This window comes from Rhipicephalus sanguineus, chromosome 8, assembly GCF_013339695.2.
Source record: "Rhipicephalus sanguineus isolate Rsan-2018 chromosome 8, BIME_Rsan_1.4, whole genome shotgun sequence".
Taxonomy (NCBI): Eukaryota; Metazoa; Arthropoda; class Arachnida; order Ixodida; family Ixodidae; genus Rhipicephalus; species Rhipicephalus sanguineus.
In genome coordinates this window covers 98689548-98708161 of record NC_051183.1, presented here as the reverse complement: position 1 = coordinate 98708161, position 18614 = coordinate 98689548, and the positions used below count along the sequence as shown (strand labels likewise).

The 18614-nt window shown below is 46.4% G+C and overlaps 1 protein-coding gene across 1 annotated transcript in view; it reads left to right on the top strand.

The window, feature by feature from the left end:
• The window catches only part of LOC119402243 (cleavage stimulation factor subunit 3), a gene marked incomplete at both ends in the record, with an annotated part of 36929 nt that extends 18570 nt beyond the window's left edge, over positions 1-18359 (top strand). Inside the window, 5 exon segments of the mRNA XM_037669377.1 lie at positions 5614-5718; positions 7374-7521; positions 12182-12328; positions 15002-15096; positions 18296-18359. Coding sequence (XP_037525305.1) covers positions 5614-5718; positions 7374-7521; positions 12182-12328; positions 15002-15096; positions 18296-18359 — 559 coding nt within the window.
• Positions 18360-18614: the final 255 nt, after the last annotated feature.

Genomic DNA, 18614 nt, shown 5'->3' with positions numbered 1-18614 from the left:
GGCTGCTTTAACTTCTCATATGACCGTTTACGTTGACGCAGGTAATTTGGTTTTACCTGCTCTGCTGGGCTGGACTATAAACAATGCTTGCCAGTGACATCAGCGAGCCTCATGGCATCTTGTTGATGGCACACTGCTATTCTGTTCTAACTGGCTTGCAGTGGCGAGGTTGAGGTCTATATCCCCTTGGCTGCTCCATTTCTATAAGTTCTGCAGCACAAAAAAAAAGAGAGAGAGAGAGAGAGAGAAGAGAAATAATTAAGCAAGAACAAAAATGAACAAGTAAAGAAAAAAAACGCCAGGCCTGTGCGGAAAGTGCTACACAGTCACAGCGAAAGCTCGAAGAGTGGAATTTCTAGAGCCCGTTATAAACTCTCTTGTGGCTACTGATACAAGTACACTAGGAACGTACCCACTAAGCCACCAATCATAATTTTTGTGAAGTTGGGAAGCACCCACCACAACATTACTCGTCATTCTGCGGAGAAGCGAGGTACCATCTTTAAGGCACTATGTGCATTTTGTTGATGCGACGGTTGATGACGATTAAGAATTATGGCTGATCCCCTTGTAATGGGTTGGAAGCTTTAAAAGACCCACTAGTTACGTAATTCGCATTATGTGACGCCCGGTCGTTATTTCATTCTCCCGCCACGCTTTATAACATACGCTGACATGAGAAAGAGATAGAGAGAGGGAATTAACCTTGTTGAGACCCTGAGCAAATCAGTGGTGGGAAACCTGCGCCAATTGTGCCAATCTGCGCCAACTGGCAATTGCTGCTCCACACTGCTCCAAAAGGGTCTTTTTTGCCTAATTTGCGCCATTGCTGCGCCACAACGTGGTGTTAGGAACCGAAACTAATGTTTCGTGGACAGAGCGCTTCGTGAGTGGATGTACGTCGTGGTCGCCATCTTGAGCTGCTGCATTTGTTAATGGCACCACTAGCGTCCCAGTCGTCGTGACAGCCGACGTAATCCAATTCAATATCAGTGGCAAGTTACAACGGTACAGCAGCACTAGCACCCTAGCTACCCTAGCAGCACTGCAACCGCGCCGCAACCTTCGCTTTCTGCAAGCGATGCGCACTCCTCTCTGCTGATGCTCTAGCTGTCCTGGCGGCGGACGGAGGTGCGTTGGTGTTGTCGCCTAATAAAAGCGTGCAGTATGGTTACGACAGAGCTATGCTTGCTGTGCCGTATGCGTACGTTTATCGTAATGGCGTGAGTGCAGCGTGGTTTCAGTGTGCACGATCTGCAACGATCAACTCCGCAACAGCGAGCTGCTTTCGTTTCTACAAAGCGGTGCGCGTGTGAACGCTCTCCGGCACAACGAGCAGCAACGATCGGCGGCTAAAGGCGTGCAGTAGGCTTAAGCAGCGCGATGCGACAGGCATGCCCGAGAAGTTAGGTGAATATACTTATTGCGACAGGGTTGTCAGCGATACGACATACTGGCGCGGTCGTCGGTAACCGCCACCTCACATTCGCTCTTTCCCTATGCTTGCATTAGAGCTGTGCACGGGCCGTATTTCCGAGCCCGAGCGCGGCCCGGGCCCGCTGACTTCGTCGAAGGCCCTCCCGAGCCCGACGGCAAAGGGCTGCGAGCCCGCCCAGCCCGGCCCGATGTATGAAAACACAATCCCGGGCCCGGCCCGACTTTTTGAAGGTTCGCTGCAAAAAGAAAACATCGCCTCATGTCAGCAACAATGGAGTTCGCTCGCCAAAGCCGTCACGTGTATGGGGTATGCCAATGCAAGCGTCAGCTTGCACGAATGCGATCTACATCGGGTCGCTCGTCACTGTCGCGTGCATTTTCACTCATATGGGATTTGGCCTTAAATCTAACGCGGAACAGTCGCGTGGCGCCGTCACTAGCTCAGGTGGTGTTACTTCTATATTTGTCGGAGTGCAACAGAGGCAGTGCTTTACCTCTTTTGTTTAAAGTAGCGAATGGAAAGGAAAAGCGGTAAAGGGCGGTCGCCGAAAAGGCGCTGTATGCGTGCTGGAAAACAATTCCCGCTCATTCTCTATACTTTGGGCTTGAGTTGGGCTTTGCGCCGGGCCCGAGCCCGGCCCGATAAAACTCCAAGTAGCCTGAGCCCGGCCCGCGGGCCGGGTTGGGCTCGGGCTTTCGGGCTACCCGGAGCCCGTGCACACCTCTAGCTTGCATCGCCGCAATCGCGCGGAAATAGGAATCATTGATCGACCGATTTCCGCACTTTCGAAAAGAGACACTGTGGCGTCGGCAAGTTCAGCGGCGCAGTAAACTTTTATTGCGTAAAACATTATCGCGGCACGCAGTATAATTATATATATATATATATATATATATATATATATATAGACACACACACACACATGTGTGTGTGTGTTCGCGCGTGTGTGTATCAGGTGTCCTAGCTAACTTGTGCCAAGGGTTAAAAAAAATGCAATATTAGAGGCAGTGAGTGAAACCATTTACATACTGCTGACAGCCACCTTGCGCACTACAGATATTTTTTGTTCTGTAAATAATTTGTTAATTGGGATTATTTATGCTAAATATTGACTTTAGGCAAGAAGTTGGATTTGCAAAGTTCGAGAGCGTCTTCACGAACCCCCATTGCATTATTTGCGAGAAAGACTCACGCGTACCATTTCTTCCGAGCTGCAAAGAAGCCCGAGAAATACGAAAAAAAAAAAAAACACGTGACTAGCGCTTTCGCGCGCCGCGATTGTACTGCTCTCAGCCGTGGTTTGAGCGAACGAAATCAGCTGCGGCCGCGACTCGCTGGCTTCGTCACAGCTAGTTGCAGCGGTAGGCCGATAAGTTGGCGGTAGTTTCTTGCCTGTGTCAGCCAGTTGGTGCGCGTGACGATGCAAGTTTTAGCGAGCGCGGGCCAAGCAACAACCGCCAACTTATCGGCCTACCGCTGCAACGGAGGCGGCGAGTCGCGGCCGCAGCTGATTTCGTTCGGTCAAACCACGGCTATGGTGGCTACCACGGCTGAGAGCAGCACGATCACGGCGCGCGAGTGCGCTAGTCACATGGATTTTTTTTGTATTTCGTGGGCTTTCTTTGCAGCGTGGCTAAATTTCTAGGCTAAATTGGCTAATTCTAGGCAGCTTGGCTAAATTCTAGGCAAAATTTTCTTTCTCTGTGTGTTTCATGAAAAGTTCATGCCTGCTCCAAACACAGGGGTAGCTGCTCCAAAAGCAGATTTTGCCTGCTCCAGTGGCTGCTCCAAAATGCTGGAAGGCATTCCCACCACTGCAAATGGACCATGGGAGCCTTATGGGCTTCCTTGGCAACCAATAGAAGTGCACTTGCGAGGAACCCACTACGTTATAAATCATCATAATTTTTGTGATGTCGGGAAGCAGCCACTATGCAATTTTCTTCATTCTGCGCAGAATCGTAGTAACTGTGGCTGATGACGATGAAGAATTATGGCAGAGCTTTGTAATGGGTCGGAAGCATTCAACAACCAACTCGTTGCGCAATTGGCATTGTGTGACGCCTGCTTACAGAACTCGTGTTGTGTGACACTTGGTTGTTATTTTACTCCTGTACCAGGCTACATTGCATATGTTAATGTGGTTCCTTCCCGACATGAAGCCTGTATAGGGTCATTTTGCAAGGCAGTTTCAAGCACCGGCATGGCTCTGAGGTTGAATACTGGGCTCAAACGCAGAGGACCCAGGTTCGAACCTCGTTCCATCCTGGAAATTTTTTCTTATTTAGTTTTTTTTTTTTCTTATTTCGAGCGATAGTGGTTACGGACACCGGCGGCGGCGGCGGCGGACAACTACGGCGCCAAAAACGGCCCTTGTTGTGATCTCATAACAGCTCTCGCTGTAAAACTTGTACAGTAAAAGCCCGTAAATTCGAATTTTACAGGACCGGAAAAAAATGAGTTAACCGAATGCCGAATTATCGAAAGGATCAAGAAAACAATAAACAAGTTTCTATTACATCAATGCATTTTCATTTTCTTGATGAATACGTAAACCCTGTACTTATTTTGCATAAGAGCAGTGTAAAAGCACAGTTTATTGGCTTAACTAAGAGTATATCGGCTTAACTAAGAGTAGCACTGTTTTGCTTGTAAAGCATCATCGTTACAAGATTAAAATAGCGAAGATAGCTTCCAAAAGGGATCGATGAACGATACTGTACGTGACACTGTCCGATAGCACGCTTTCGTGAGCAAGACGCGTTATTATGAGAGCACTCGTGAAACAAAAATTACGTTCCGTGAAATTACCCGTAAAGCGTACTCTTAATTATTACGTGATGCATGTTGAAATGATGAGTTTTCAGAAAACTGTGTGCACAACTTGTATAATATGGGGCAACGAAACATCGTTTCACTCTTTCGCGAGCTGCACTGCAATTACGATTCACGCGTACTACAGGGAGGATGTTTTTTTACAAATGTAACAGCATACGTACCTGAGGAGGTTGCTTTCGCAGCCTGCTCAGCACGTACTGTACATATACATTATGGACTTATGAGCAAGGTGTTCTTGATATTCCAATAAAAGCAGCCAAAATGTCCAGGCTAGAAAAGACGCGAAACACGCTCTCCGATGGGCTGAGTTTCGCGTTTGCTCTGTGTAGCGTCTGCTGGCATGGTAGCCCGGGCATGTTGTTTCGTTGCGTGTGTTCTGGTCTATATCAAGCTAGTTTCATGCCTGCATACGGGATGTGTTTGGAGCTCTTCATCGTCTAAACTTTCACCATGCTTTTTTGCCCGAAATCAAAACGAAGCTACTCAGTGCCGCATCCGCTGCGGACGATACCGTGGCCGCTAAAGACGCGATCATAGCGTCCACCCTGTTCTGAAGGCATGTGCACAGCCTGCGTCCAGAGTCGAAACGAAACTGCTGAGCACCACATCTGCTGCAGAATAAACCTGGCTAAAATATGCACAACCACGGATGGCTACTATGCAGTTCCTAGGCACTCAGCGAAGATGAAACTACTGCTGGTCGCAGCTTTGACCCCAGTCACTATCGACGCGATCATGGAGCCCATGCAGGTCGCTTGCGCCGAGTAAAATCGGAAACGTAACAAGTTTGCTGCAGCTGCTGAAGCCTTCATCACCAAGAGCGGGATTGTGGTAAAATTGTGGGTGGCAGCCACGCCTTTTGGAAGGCCCACGGCTATTTCAGCTTTCACAAACGCCATTTTTGCTCCTTTGCATCATCTATTTGTGGCGCTTCATGCTTGCCACGCTCCGAGGATTGTCCGAATTTACCGTGTTGCGGCCAAATATGACCAAATTAACGAGAGTTCCATGCCGTAAAACACTACATATGCTGGCCGGAACCACAGAACACGTCTGAATTATCCAAATTTGCGAATTAATGGGGCTCGAATTAACGAGCTTTTATAGTAGCAAACTGAAACAAATGAAGAAAATAATGTGGCAATGAACAGTTCGCATGCAGGAGTTCATTTTACAGCAGAATGTTAACATGCACCCCTTTCTGCCCAAGTTCTACCCACAGAATACGGACTAACATCACTTCGTATATAGCTACACATAGTTGTTTATCACAAGTGTTTACCCAGCCCAGTGTCCACTAAGAATTCTTATAAGAACGTATGCCTCACTTGTTTCAGCTCAAGGAGTTTGAGGGCAAGGAGACAGCGCTGCTGGTGGACCGGTACCGGTTTATGGACCTCTACCCCTGCAGTCCTCAGGAACTGAAGTCTCTGGGATACAGGGTGAGCTCTGTGACTTTTGTAAATGTGCTGGCCTGTTTTCGATACGATGTCGCAGCATGACACGCACAACATACGGCCCAATATGTATTGAATCATTACAAACTGGTGTGGCGACTTCATGTTAGCATCACAACTAGGGATGGGTGAAAAGTAAATTTGAGTGCATTCGAAGCGAATAGTGATTTGTTTAAATAATTTCATAACGAGTAGTTTGAATAGTATGTATCACATATTATAAACAAAAGTTAGCATTTTTGTCATGACCCAACTAACTTGCACAATACTTTAAAGAAATGGAACTAGGAGTGTGCGAATGTCACGATTTTGGTTCAAAGTAAAGTGGAAGCAACTTTGAATAGGAGCAAGATTTGGCATCAACATATTTGCACAGCGCAAGATGAACAAGGACAGATGAAAGGACACAACACGCAATTTGTCGTCATTGATCTTGCACTGTGCAAATATGTCAATGCTAAATCACCAGCTAGCCCAAGGTACCATTCTATCAAGCAAGATTTGAACTCAGTAATGTGCAAGTTACAAGCAGTAAAACACATTATGTTGTAAAATTTGCTGTATACTTAGCGCATATAAGCCCATGTAATATGCTTTTAAATCATTATGGCAGGAACATCAAGTATAACACAAGTATGAAGCTTAGAAATGAAATATGATTACAGGATAAATACATGCTAGCAGTGACAAGTAGATATATTACATTAAAATCGCACTGATGCAAAATATCTTGCTATGTACATATGTGAACAGGTAGTAGCATCTAGTCTAGGTAGAACTGTTTTCATGCATCAAAGCTTGAAAGGATGGTAAGTTAGTTTGAGCTGCCATGTATGATGGTAGGTTATTGCATTAAATTATTGTGTGTGGTGTAACTGATTTAGCGTAAAGAGATGAGCGGCAGGTTATGCGTGCAGCTTTGTTATTGTGGTCATGCTGCGGGAAGACTGAAACGAATTCATCATGAAGCATGGAATGATGTTACAGTTTGTGAAATATGGGTGAATATTTATAGACTTCTTTCAAGGAGGTGTACTGTTCAACCTTGATATACTGAAGGTGGATGTAACAAATTATCACATATAACAAGGTACAGTAGACTCTCATTAAACGGAACCTGAATCGACCGAGGAAATGTGTTCCATTTAACAGGAGTTCCGTTTACTGAGAGATGAACAAGGGTGCAGAATTGAAGTACGAAACCAATCATATTGGAAGCAGTTGTTCTATTAAAGCAGCTGTTCCGTTTAAAAGATTTCCAATTACTAAGAGTCTCTTGTAAATGAAAACGTGTTCCTATGCTGTTACAGTGCAACAGATGAACATTTAGTTTAAAAAATTCGGGATAATAATGTAGTCATTTTCGTGTGCGTGCGACTTTGTTGCAAAAATGGTTGAGGGAATTCCGGAACTCTGGTACGCCCGGTACACAATCCTGTGCACTATGCAGGCTGTGCTTTATTCAGTGCGCATGGTTCCTCCTTGTTACTTACCGCACTTTGACCTGTTATGGCTGCTGACCACCACCCCATGGGAACAGTTGCAAAGCTCCCCCACGCAGCGTTGCTGTAGAATGCACAACCGTTGGAATGCTGCACCCGATCGTTGAATGTGACGCGACCGTTCTGTCGATGTGACAGGACGTGACGCGGCTGCCCGTGGTGGTGTCATCTGCGCCAGCGTCAAAGCGTGAGGTGCGTGAGGAGAGTGTGGCGGATCAGCAGAACCTCGTGTACCCCCGCCCTGACACGGGACAGATGATCCCCTTCAAGCCCAAGCAGATCTGCCGTAAGTCACGCGTGCCCTCTCTCTTTCTCTCTCACTGGCGTCACATTTGTGCTGCAGTTTCTCTTTGCAGTAGTACAGTCAAATTGCAACATTGCTACAGCCGACATTGCCAAATGTATGTGCCAGTGGTGATGATGATGTATTCGCACAGGTGTAAATGCTATGATTAGATCGCTGCATGTATTTGCCAGTGGTGGTGATGATGAGGCAGTGCGGGTGTTTTCAGTCAAGGAGGTCACGAAGAAGACGTTTTGGGTTTTTTGACGTTCAGTGAGATGTGTTTGTTTGTGCTGCTTGGCGTTCTTATCTCACCTGTGTTGTTACGCCGATGGAAGTACTGAGTACCGCGAATTCCCGAACAAGCGCCCCCCCTCTAAGGTGAAAGAGAATCCGACAAGATTTGGAGGGGGGGCCCTTGCTTGGTCACGGATCAAAATTCAACATGGTGGCAGAAGAGACATGCATGCTTCCGGTGAAATGCATTATTGAATAGGCAAGCATTCACTGTCTAGTCCCCGTCAAGTGAATAAAAGCAGTGAATATATGAAGCAGTGAAAATGGCGGGAGGGCGGGGGGGGGGGGGGGGGGCACTTGCTCGGTCATTGGTGGATATTTCAAATCTCCAGAAGAAGGGAGGAGGGCGCTTGCTCGGGATTTTACGGTAGTCTTAACATCAATCCTGGCAACCCTTCACAAGGCCGAGCACTGAGCCTGGTCCCACCTTCATGGTTCGCAACACTCATGCTGCTTTATTGTCGTCACCACTGGCACATAAGCACAGCAGTATACTGTAGTTGTATAAAAAAACAGATGGTAAAAAATCATCGCACAAATGAGGTAAATCTGAAGTCTAGTTGACGGCAATTTAATTTTATTAGTTCAGTAATATGCCCTTGAAGGCTCTCAGGTGAATTTACTACACAGATGGTGTATGGTGGTGCGTGGAAGTTGTGCAGCTTTCATACATTTAGTACTAGCTTTAGATTGCATTCAGTGGCACGTACAGAAGTTGAAAATAAATAGTATTACAAGGTGGTCGGGAGCACTTTGCAAGTTAACAATAAACAATATAGCTAGGCTTCACAGGTACATTTGAAGCCTAGCTTTAAATATGCCTTGAGTTACGGTGGGGAAAAAGCATTGGTTTGTCATGTGAATGAATAGACTGATGAGAGGAGGCACTGAGAAAATAAAAAATAAAAAGGCACTGACTGACGGTGAGTAAAAATGCACTGACTGTCACATGTTGAGACGTTGGAAAACTTGAAAAAAAAAAGGAAGAGAAAAACATGGTCTTCTATAGAATGAACGTGATGTTCCCATGTTTAATAAGTGCAAGTGCCAAGTGACAGTAAATGTGATGTACACGTGAACACAAGTAAGTATACACTATTGCACCAGTAATATAGTACAGCGTTGACCTTTGCCATGCACTAGTACGTTGTAGCTGATGCCTAGTGTGATAATAGTATGGTCAAACCCGCATATATCGAACTTGCAAGAAAATGAAAGTAAGTTTGATGTATCGTACAATTAGAAATACTATAAATTTTAAAGAATTTATCAATGTAGATTGTGCAGCTCAAAAAAAACTGCTCGTTACTTTCCAAATGCATGCACTGCGGGAATACCTGCGTGAAAAATAGTCTCTGATTGACTTCTCTATTTTTTCATTTTCAGTGCATCGTTAAGCATGCACTTTTCAACATTGCCACTGAGAGAACAGAGTCCACAGCCTTCTATTGATGCACGATAGTAGCGAACAAGGCGCATAGAAATGTGCATAGAAAAAGGTGGCCGCGACAAGTTCTCGTTACTTTTATTGAGGAGATCTCTAGTGAGATAGGCAATGATGACTTCATCATCGGCGAGCTCTCCGGTAGTCTCAGTATCGTCGTCAATGGACACGAACTCGGTTAAAGCGATCCCATCAGAAACAGCACCCAGAAAGTTGGGCGGCTGGCCTAGAAAATCGTACGGTTCATCGAGTTGCATAGCACTCTGCAAGTGGAAATGCACTGCCAGCCTCACCAGAAATGCCGAGACCGCGGTGCTGAAAGCAATTCTGAATTGTCTGTTTCTTTACATCATAGCATGATGCAGTTAACATGTTTAAGTGCTCTAAGGAGGCTGATTGAGCTCTCAACCAGTGCGAAGGCTTTTGTAGTAGTCTTCGCACAAAGCACTTTTTGTAGCCTGCCTTCAGTGCACGAACGACACCTTGATCTAATGGCTGCAGCACCAACGTCATCTTTGCTGGCAGGAAACAAGGCTCAGTGTTGGGGAGGTTGATGTTGCAACGGTGAGCACAGCAGTAAGCAGACTTTTCTGCCTTGGATTATCAAGTCATCATCTCGGGGCTCAAACCACTTGCTCGCCCATCATCCATGCTTTCCCGCTGGACCTGTAGGTCACAGGAACAGACTGTGCATTTTTTAAGCATCACGGCGATTTGCTCTTTTCAATCACGAATGAAAAGCTTGGTCAATCCGGTGACATTGGTGTGGAGCAAAACCAACGTTCTGACTTTGTTGACTTTCCTGCCGTGGGACTCGTCGTCACAATGCACCGTCTTCTTTGGCAGCATCTGCCAGAACAAAGCGGTCTCGTCTGCATTAAATATATGACGAGGGTGATACCTTGTTGCGATGTTGTTTCAGTTTTCCGTAATCCAGCTGGTGACCCTGTTGACATCCGTCACGCGGCTTTCATTGGTGACCGCTCGGCCTACTGTTGTGACATTCCTTGAAGTGCTGCAGCCGACCAAAACTGCCCCAAAAGCCAAACCTACCAAGCATAAAAGCAAGATTCGCTTTCTAGTCAATCATGCGACCGAAAGCAGGGATGTTTCGCATTCTGATACCCAGGAACCACTTGTGAAGGATGGCCTCAACATCTTCATATGCAGCTGTACTCATGTTCCGAAAGCAGTAGGTGTCTTGTCATTATTGGCTCTAATGTTGGCCTTGGTCTTCAATATCTTACTCAGTGTGCTTTCTCGGGATGGTGTATGCAGCAGTGACATCAGACTTTTTTTTTCCCCCACTTTTGACATTATTGATCATCTGCAGCTTCGCGGAGAATGGCAGGTTTTTCCGTTTTATGGCAGCCATCGTGTTAACAAAGGGAGCCCAGAAGAAGTGAACAGTGACACCATAAACGCGGGCCAATCGAACAACCAAGAAACTACGTGCGACCACACATGACGGGCGTTGCGATGAGTAATTGTGGGGGAAAGCATGTGATGGCAAGTGGTAGTCTCTGCTCGCTGTGTGCGGCAAAGCTCTCTTCTGTGAGGAAATGCTGATTTGGGTCGTTTAACGCTGTCCGATGTTAGATGTAGGAAGTGTTCTATCTACTTTTTAGAAGCCAAGCTCCTTGGGCCGGCACTCCTCCGCGCCGTTGAAGCTCCCTTCTCTTAAGCGTCACTTTGGGTTGCAGTGGCCGGTGATTTAAGAGGAAATGTTTAGGCCTTGAGCGGTTTGATTCTAGCCCACCAGAAATTCGAGGTTAAAAGAAATAAGCTCTGTGCACAACTGGTTATAGTGGTAGTCTTCACTTTCACCACCTTTATCGTGGATTGTGAAATGACAACCATCATTCTAGCGCACTAAGGGCGCTTTGTCGGAGGTAGTAGCACATGGTCACACCATCCGGCACCGGCGCATAAAGACAATGAAATGCCGCGGGCAGTGTTCAGTCGCCGCTGTCGAAGCTCCCTGCCACCTCACTGCTCGCACCCCTCTCCCACCTGTCCCTCTCCCTGCGCTGGGCACGTCGCACTCGCTTAGTCGTTCCCGTCACCGAGCACAGCAGATGCTCTCCCCACCCGCTCCCCACCTGCTCCCCATTCTACCACCTTCATGAAAGCCAGCAGCAAGATCAGGCGCATAGTCGTCTGCGTCCCATTTCTAAGGAGCTTCACTCATCGGTTGTATTCGTACACGGAACAACTGCTCGTTTTTTTTCTGATGTAGCCGTAGATCTTCGTGCGTATTGATTTTAGATCATTGTCATATTCGAAAGTAGTTTGATCGAATGGATAATTCAATTTGTCTGAGTTCGATATAGCTGGGTTTGACTGTATGTGTGATGGTGTATTGTCTAAAAAAAATGTCGAGATAAATTGCTATGCATGTATTGGTTCTCATTCAAAGTGCTTTATAGTACTTCATGGGATCGTATGACCTTGTACTAAGTGATGGCAGATTATTCCATTGCATGCATGTCAGCAGTGAATGCATATAGGTGTATTACCAGTGGGTATTCTTCTGCTGTCACATATCCAAAAATGCATGGTGAGAGACGATATCGTTTACATCAAAAGCAAGCATTGGCTCGCCCAGTTGCTCAAAGTATTGGATTCTGATTGCGAATGTCGGGTACTCTGCCAGAGCATCTTGAAACTGCGTTCTGTTTTTCACGTGCTTGTTTGGGCCACTGTCCTTGCTCAGCTGGCCCACAGATCCCGTGCGATCGCACAGATCGAACGGATGCATATTAAAGAGCCCCTCACCATGTTTTGAATGTTGAGGCGAGTGTGGTGCGTAGGCCGCTCGGTGGCGATTGTGTCCACAAAAGCATGAAACGCCCGCGCAACGCGAGAGCAGTCGAAAAATTTCGTGAAAGCAGTCGCAAACAAAAGGCTGCACGCACACAGGTGCTCCTTGGAGCGACTCTGACCATGGTCCAGTGCCGAGCGCACAAAGCAGCCTCGGGAGAAGCGCCGCGCCGCAAAATAAAAAGAGGAGACGAAAGAGGAAGCGGGATCATCAAGGATCTCGACTCATGGAAGGACAAAGGGAAGGTATGCAGATGCTTGCAGATGCTGTAGTCGGTTACAACTTAAGAAAGAGAATGTCCGCTCCGCCCACAGCCGTTACTGTCCGTCCCACAGAAAATTTGGATAAGTGCTCCATCCAATGGTGCTTACCAATTTTCGTGATGTCAAGCCCTTCTCGGGTGTTTAAGACAGCTGGCGTTCTGATAAATTTTGTCATGGATTCTGACATCGCTGTGCAGCCTAACTTGATGCTTTAGGTAGTAACGGGGAACCTTTAACTCTTAATATTCGTGGTATTTACATTAGCTAAGGAAAAATACTTAAGGTTCGAGCGGAAATCAGCTAGCATGACTGTCTTTCATAGGTGAAAGGCAGGCGCCGCTGTGGGCGGAGCTGACGTTTTTTTTTTTAAAGTTGTAACCGACTGTAGACGAGGCAAAAGAGGGAAGAGTGTCTTTCTCTGCTCACAGTGACTCTCTCCTGCTGGCGGCATGATAACCAAACAGTTGATTAATTCCTCCAGTAAGTAACCGACTTAACAGATCTTTTTTGGTAGAATGATTCCTAGAGGTGGGCGCCTTACAATTTGGAGTGTGTAAGCAACACTTGCTGTAGGATCTGGTGAGGGGCTCTTTAACGACAGTGCAAAGTGCTTCTGTAATCTTTAACATCGCTCGTGTGCTTCTGGTTGGCATGGTAATCCACAGGAAAGGCCATTGAAGTTGACAGGCAGCTTTATGGGACCGTCGTTTTCATCACGCTTGCATTTCTTTCGTGTAAACCCGATAGAAAAAAAGAAATTGTGCTTGTAAATGTGCAAGTCCTACAGTAAAACCTCGGTGATACGATCACGGCTCGTACGAATTTCGGGTTAATACGAATTTTTCTGTGGTTCCGGCCAAGGCCCATTAGCCTGCAATGTATTGGAGTATGATTGTTGCGAACCGATTTGCACCCCGCGACGTTTGATGCGAACATACGCTAGTGCACAGGTACAAACAGGTGGTGCCTGTGCTGTCGCGGAAGACACGGCAGTCCCGCGCAAGCACGGACATGCGCGCTGCGCGACCATCAACGGTACATCGTTGCCTCCAAGATAGTGCGCGCGAACCTTGGAGGCCTCTATGCGCCTTCGCATTTATATTACAGATGACGTTGACGTCACGCCTTTTTTTTCCCGACGTGTTGACGCGTGCTCTTGTGCTCGAGGCGGCAGCGTCTTTGTAATGTGTTAACACGTGCCTGCTACGTCAATGCAAGCCATGTACCCACAATCAGACGTTCTATGAAACAAGACTGAAACTTGGGCTGTGGGTCCGTCATGAAGTCCCATGAAAGGTGGATGAAGACCCCAAGAGACGAAGTGAACGGTCTTGGCGAAGGAGCTTGGCCTCTTATCTATCGTGAGCAAAGCGCTTCTTAAGTCGCTTTCGCCGCAGTACTTTGGTGTCACGCAGAAAAGCGTAGTAATCTTAGGAAGGGGCTACTAGCGGTCACGGTGCACGACACATCTGGTTCATTAATTACACACGCGCGCATGCACCGTATATTTACATGTACAAGTATGATTGCTGACGTCTAGAAACTTTACTAGCAATCATTCATAGCTGTTCATGATGTCGCTGCGTACCTGAGAAACACTAAGTCAAAACGTATGCCAACTTTCTTTTGTCACATACTAATTTTCCGTGTGTTCTGGTGATACGAATTTCGGATGATACGAATATTTTTAGTAACCCCACGAGATTTGTATCACCGAGGTTTTACTGTATATAGAGGCATCCACTGGTAAAGGGAACACTTGCGTGCAGTGCATGTCTGGATTTTGCTATCTCGCAAGGGCATTGGCAATCGCTTATAATTGCAGCAGATAACTCGTGGTCAGACTTCTTTCGGACATCTCTACAGCGCACAGACACCACTTCTACAGTCACTCACAGTTACAGTGCCAGCAATATTGGAGGCGCACGTATGAGTATTCCTTTCAACAGGGGATCCTCACTGTGCACTTATGTTGAATTCCAATGGCGGAGTCGGAGCAAGTTTTTCTGCTCGTTTCAAAGCAAACTTGTTTCAACGACCGAGTGAGGGTGAGTCCAGTGTTCCAGTGAGAGAGTTGGAGTGGGTTCAGAGCAGGAGCTACCCCATGGAGCAGGAAGAGTTGCTCCGTAAAAATCGGCGGTGTTGACCAGAACTCTGCATGATGCACTTCCACTTACACATTGGCCTGCTCGGGGGTACCGCAGCAGTCACGAGATTTTGTGCTAATGGTGGTCAAGCCAGCGAGAAATCCACACCTCTAGTTCTCTAGCTTCGTGGCACTGTCAAGCAGATCACTGGCACTGACCAGACACAACTGACCGGTGCTGGGAGTGAACAGCGGCAGTGACTGGCCACATGCAAGGTATCCCCGGTAACTCTGCTTCCGGAGGATAGAACCTCTGCTTCCGCTTTGTTCCAGCGGTGGAAGTTGTGTTCCTGTCGTGAATTAGGATGCGTTTCTCTGTGCCAGGGTCAAATGCTCGGTCATGGAGTCGGTTGGCCACTCTGAATCCGCCATTGGAATTCAACATTACACGCATACATATGAGGAGAGGAATATCAGACGTAATGACTGTATTATGTAACAGTTTGACTATAGCTACAGAGACTGTCATGTCATTTTCGATCATAGTAATGTGTAATTCTCATCTGCAGCAACTGGTGCGCACATTGTTCCCGGCGGCGTGTTCCCACCTCCACCGGCAGCGTCTGAACTGATGATGAGGCTGCCACCACCTCATTGTTTCATGGTGAGTGTCGTGACTGATTTGTTGACGTTTCATTGCCTGCACTTGCTGGAACTCAATCGACTGCACTGCAAAACTGTTTTCACGAGAGAAATGCTGTGAAATGACTAGCGCACACTTCTACTACAGTCAATTGTGGCCTACGAACAAGCGTAAGCTCTGCCGACAGCCATCATTGCCAAAGAGAAGTTTGCATAGATGCTTCAGGGGCGAGACAGCTGCACATATTGTGCAATTTAAATGCAAAGCATTTCTTAGTGGACTTCTGTGACTTTGAGCCTACCTATCTATCTAGCCGCCTACGATGTTGTGCTTTCCTGGCCATTTCGTTGATAGGATATTATACCAAAATTGGTACGGCATAACATGACCGTATGGCTAACACAAATTACAGGTCATAACAAGAAAATCCTGACATGCATGTCATGAACGGCATGATTTACATGTCATGGTCTTGGTGCTCATGTGGCTGTTTTGTTAACTTGATATACGTATACCAAAATTGATATAGCGTGACAAGAGTGTATCACGTATCACAAACATACTGACATGTCCTAACGTGTAAATCATGATACGCATGTCATGTGCAGCATGATTTACATGACATGGTCTTGGGGTGCTCGTGGCTGTTAAATTAAATAGATATATACCAATATTCGTATGACAAAACATTTGTGAAGGGCAAACATAAATGACAAGCGGTAACATGAAAATCATGAGATGGATGTCATGTGCGACAAGATTTACATGCCACACTCATGGTACGCTCGTGGCCATTTACTAGCTTGACATGCACCAAATTTCGCATTGCATTGCTTGACTTCATGACGAACATAAATGACAGGTGGTAACGTGGAAATCATGATATGCATGTCATGTGGGGCATGATTTGCATGCCACGCTCATGGTGCGCTCTTTGCTTGCTGCTTCACATTACATCAATTCCCACAGTGCGTGGGATCTGCGGGATTTTTGATAGGATTCCGTTTTCATGCGCCAAGCTGCTCCAAAAGCATAAAAATTGTGAAAGTTGCACGGAACTGCTCCAAAGCAGCCTCAAAGGCAAAAATTTTATTGCCCATGTCCGCTTCATTGGGGGAAAAAAAGCTCGGTTCACAGGACAATTTTCCAAGCAGCGCCAAGGATACCAAGAAAATGATACGTTCGCAGAACACATAGACGCGCCGAAGTATGTTTCTTCCACGCACTTTTCTAATGAAGGCTCCTATGGTGCCGCCATAATCTCCTCTAGGCTGTTGTAAATATGCGTGGTCCCCCCAAAATGTGCTGCCGTGCCCCGAGCGTGCTGCTTCTACTCATAAGGCTGTGCATTCTGTCGCTTAGAGAAGGCTATCGAGTAGCATGCGTACCGGGGTTGACTCTCAGGTTCTTTGTTGTGCGTAGCGTGTTCCTCCGGTCGCTGTGGTTTTTGTGTCGACGCTGCTGCATGTGGTCACCTACGCGCACATTTGCCATGGAAGTCGGCAGTTTTTAGAGTAGCGTATGCAAAGCTTTGCGTTAGCGTTTGTCGCCACTGCGCATGCCTGGTACGCTATCCTCTTGCGGGCCCCTGTTAAGTGACGGAAATAACGGGCGACCGCAACGAATGTTTCTGTAGGCAGTTTTAAAATAGCATATGCTAAGATAGCGTTCGTTGTGGTTGGCCGCTATTTCCGTCACTTGACGGGGGCCTGCAAGAGGATAGTGTATGAGGCATGTGCAGTGGCGACAAACGCTAACGTAAAGCTTTGCGTAGCCTATTCTAATGCTCCCTAGTACCTTGTTGCACGAATGCGGCGACAAGTAGCTTTCTGCATGTGACGCGTCTTCGCGATGCTCGAGCGGTTTTGCACAAGAAGGCTGCAGCCGACTGATGCGAAGCCCGTTTGTGTCATCCCTTAAAAAAGCGTGCAGTACGCTTGCAACGACGCTACGCCTGCGGTATCATAGGTGAGCGTTTGACGAGGTAGTCAGTGTGGCGAGGTTTCTTGGCGTCCGCGCCACACTTTTGAAGGCGGTCCCACACTAAATGGCAGTGAACGGCGGTGCAGCACGCTTTTGTTGGCGCATGTTAAAAGCATGCAGTACGCTTGATGCTACGTCAACCACGCGGCTGAGCATATAGCTGAAGGCGCTTATTGTGATGTTCTGCCGAGAAAGGGTAGCACTGACCTACAGAAAGCTGAGGGGAAGCTTGAAAAGGTAAATAAGCAGACCTACAAAATGCCAAAGCAGTGTGCTGAATCATATGAATAAACTTCAACAAAGGCCTACTGCTACATAAATACATTTCTTGTGCAATCATAACTTTTTTTATTTTATAAAAGTGTGACGCTTTTTTCGATTTTTTCCCTAATGTTTGTGAAGTGAACCTAGTTTGCGAAATCTTTTTTCACTTATTTCATATGTTGTTTGTTACTCGGGCTCAATAGGTCGCATGGTATGTAAAAATGTAATTGTTGTTCATACATGCCGATAATCTGTTTAAAAAACTTTCTCCAAAGGCTGTTATATTTTTATGCGTATTCTAAGCTGATCAAAATATGTACTTGTCCCCCCAAGTTGCTACAAATTTTTTTCAAGCTCCTAAGATGACATATTAAATGCCGGGAACTGCTCGAAATCAAAGTTGTTCTGCTTCAAAATTGAAATTTTGCTGCTCCAGGAACTGCTCCCAGTTTATTTTCGGCTGTCTCACCGCTGTGCATGCAATTGCATTCGCTCATTTCGGTGATTTCAAGCACTTTTGTGCGCTTAAGATTGTTGATTTTGCCATGCGGATATATGCTTAGGTCGCTGCCTCTAGATCGAAAACTTGAATCTGATCAAATGCGACTTAGGCCCAAATATCATCCACAATGCCTTGTATGTCACCCATCTTATTGCTACAATTTCCGCTCCCTTCCGAAGTCTTGTGCACCAGAGATATGGCACTGCCCCCATATTGAACCTACTGAATCTATCAGCCTCGAATGTAAGGCTGAGGGATGACATTTAGGATAATGACTCTGAATCTCATTTAAGTGCATTCAAACAAATACGGGTATACTATTGAGGCATTAATTTAGAGGGTAGTGCACTGGCACTGCTAGCATTGCTTGCAGTCAGTGATGGTCGCCGTCTTTTTATAGAAGGATGAAAAATGCTGGCAGGTGTTTTCTAGTTTCAACTGTGGTTCTCTGCTTCCTCTCTTCTCCACCAGGGTCCCTTTGCAGCAGTTGACGAGTTGATGGAGGTCTTCAGGACCATGAACCTACCTGAGAAACGTAAGCAGCTTCACATATCAGAGTATGGGTATTGTTATTGCTATTCCAGACACATTGTGGCTCCTCATACATGCCTTGTATATAAAGCACAGCACTGGATGTTCCCTCTGTTTTATTTTTTGCTCTCTGCTCTCACAATTCAGACGTGTAGTGGCAAATTCAGGCATTTTCTTTAGTTGGAAGATATGCACAGCTGTGGCTATGCTCGGTTTTCATAACTTGGCCATGTTTTTCATTCAGGAACTGCAGCTTTAT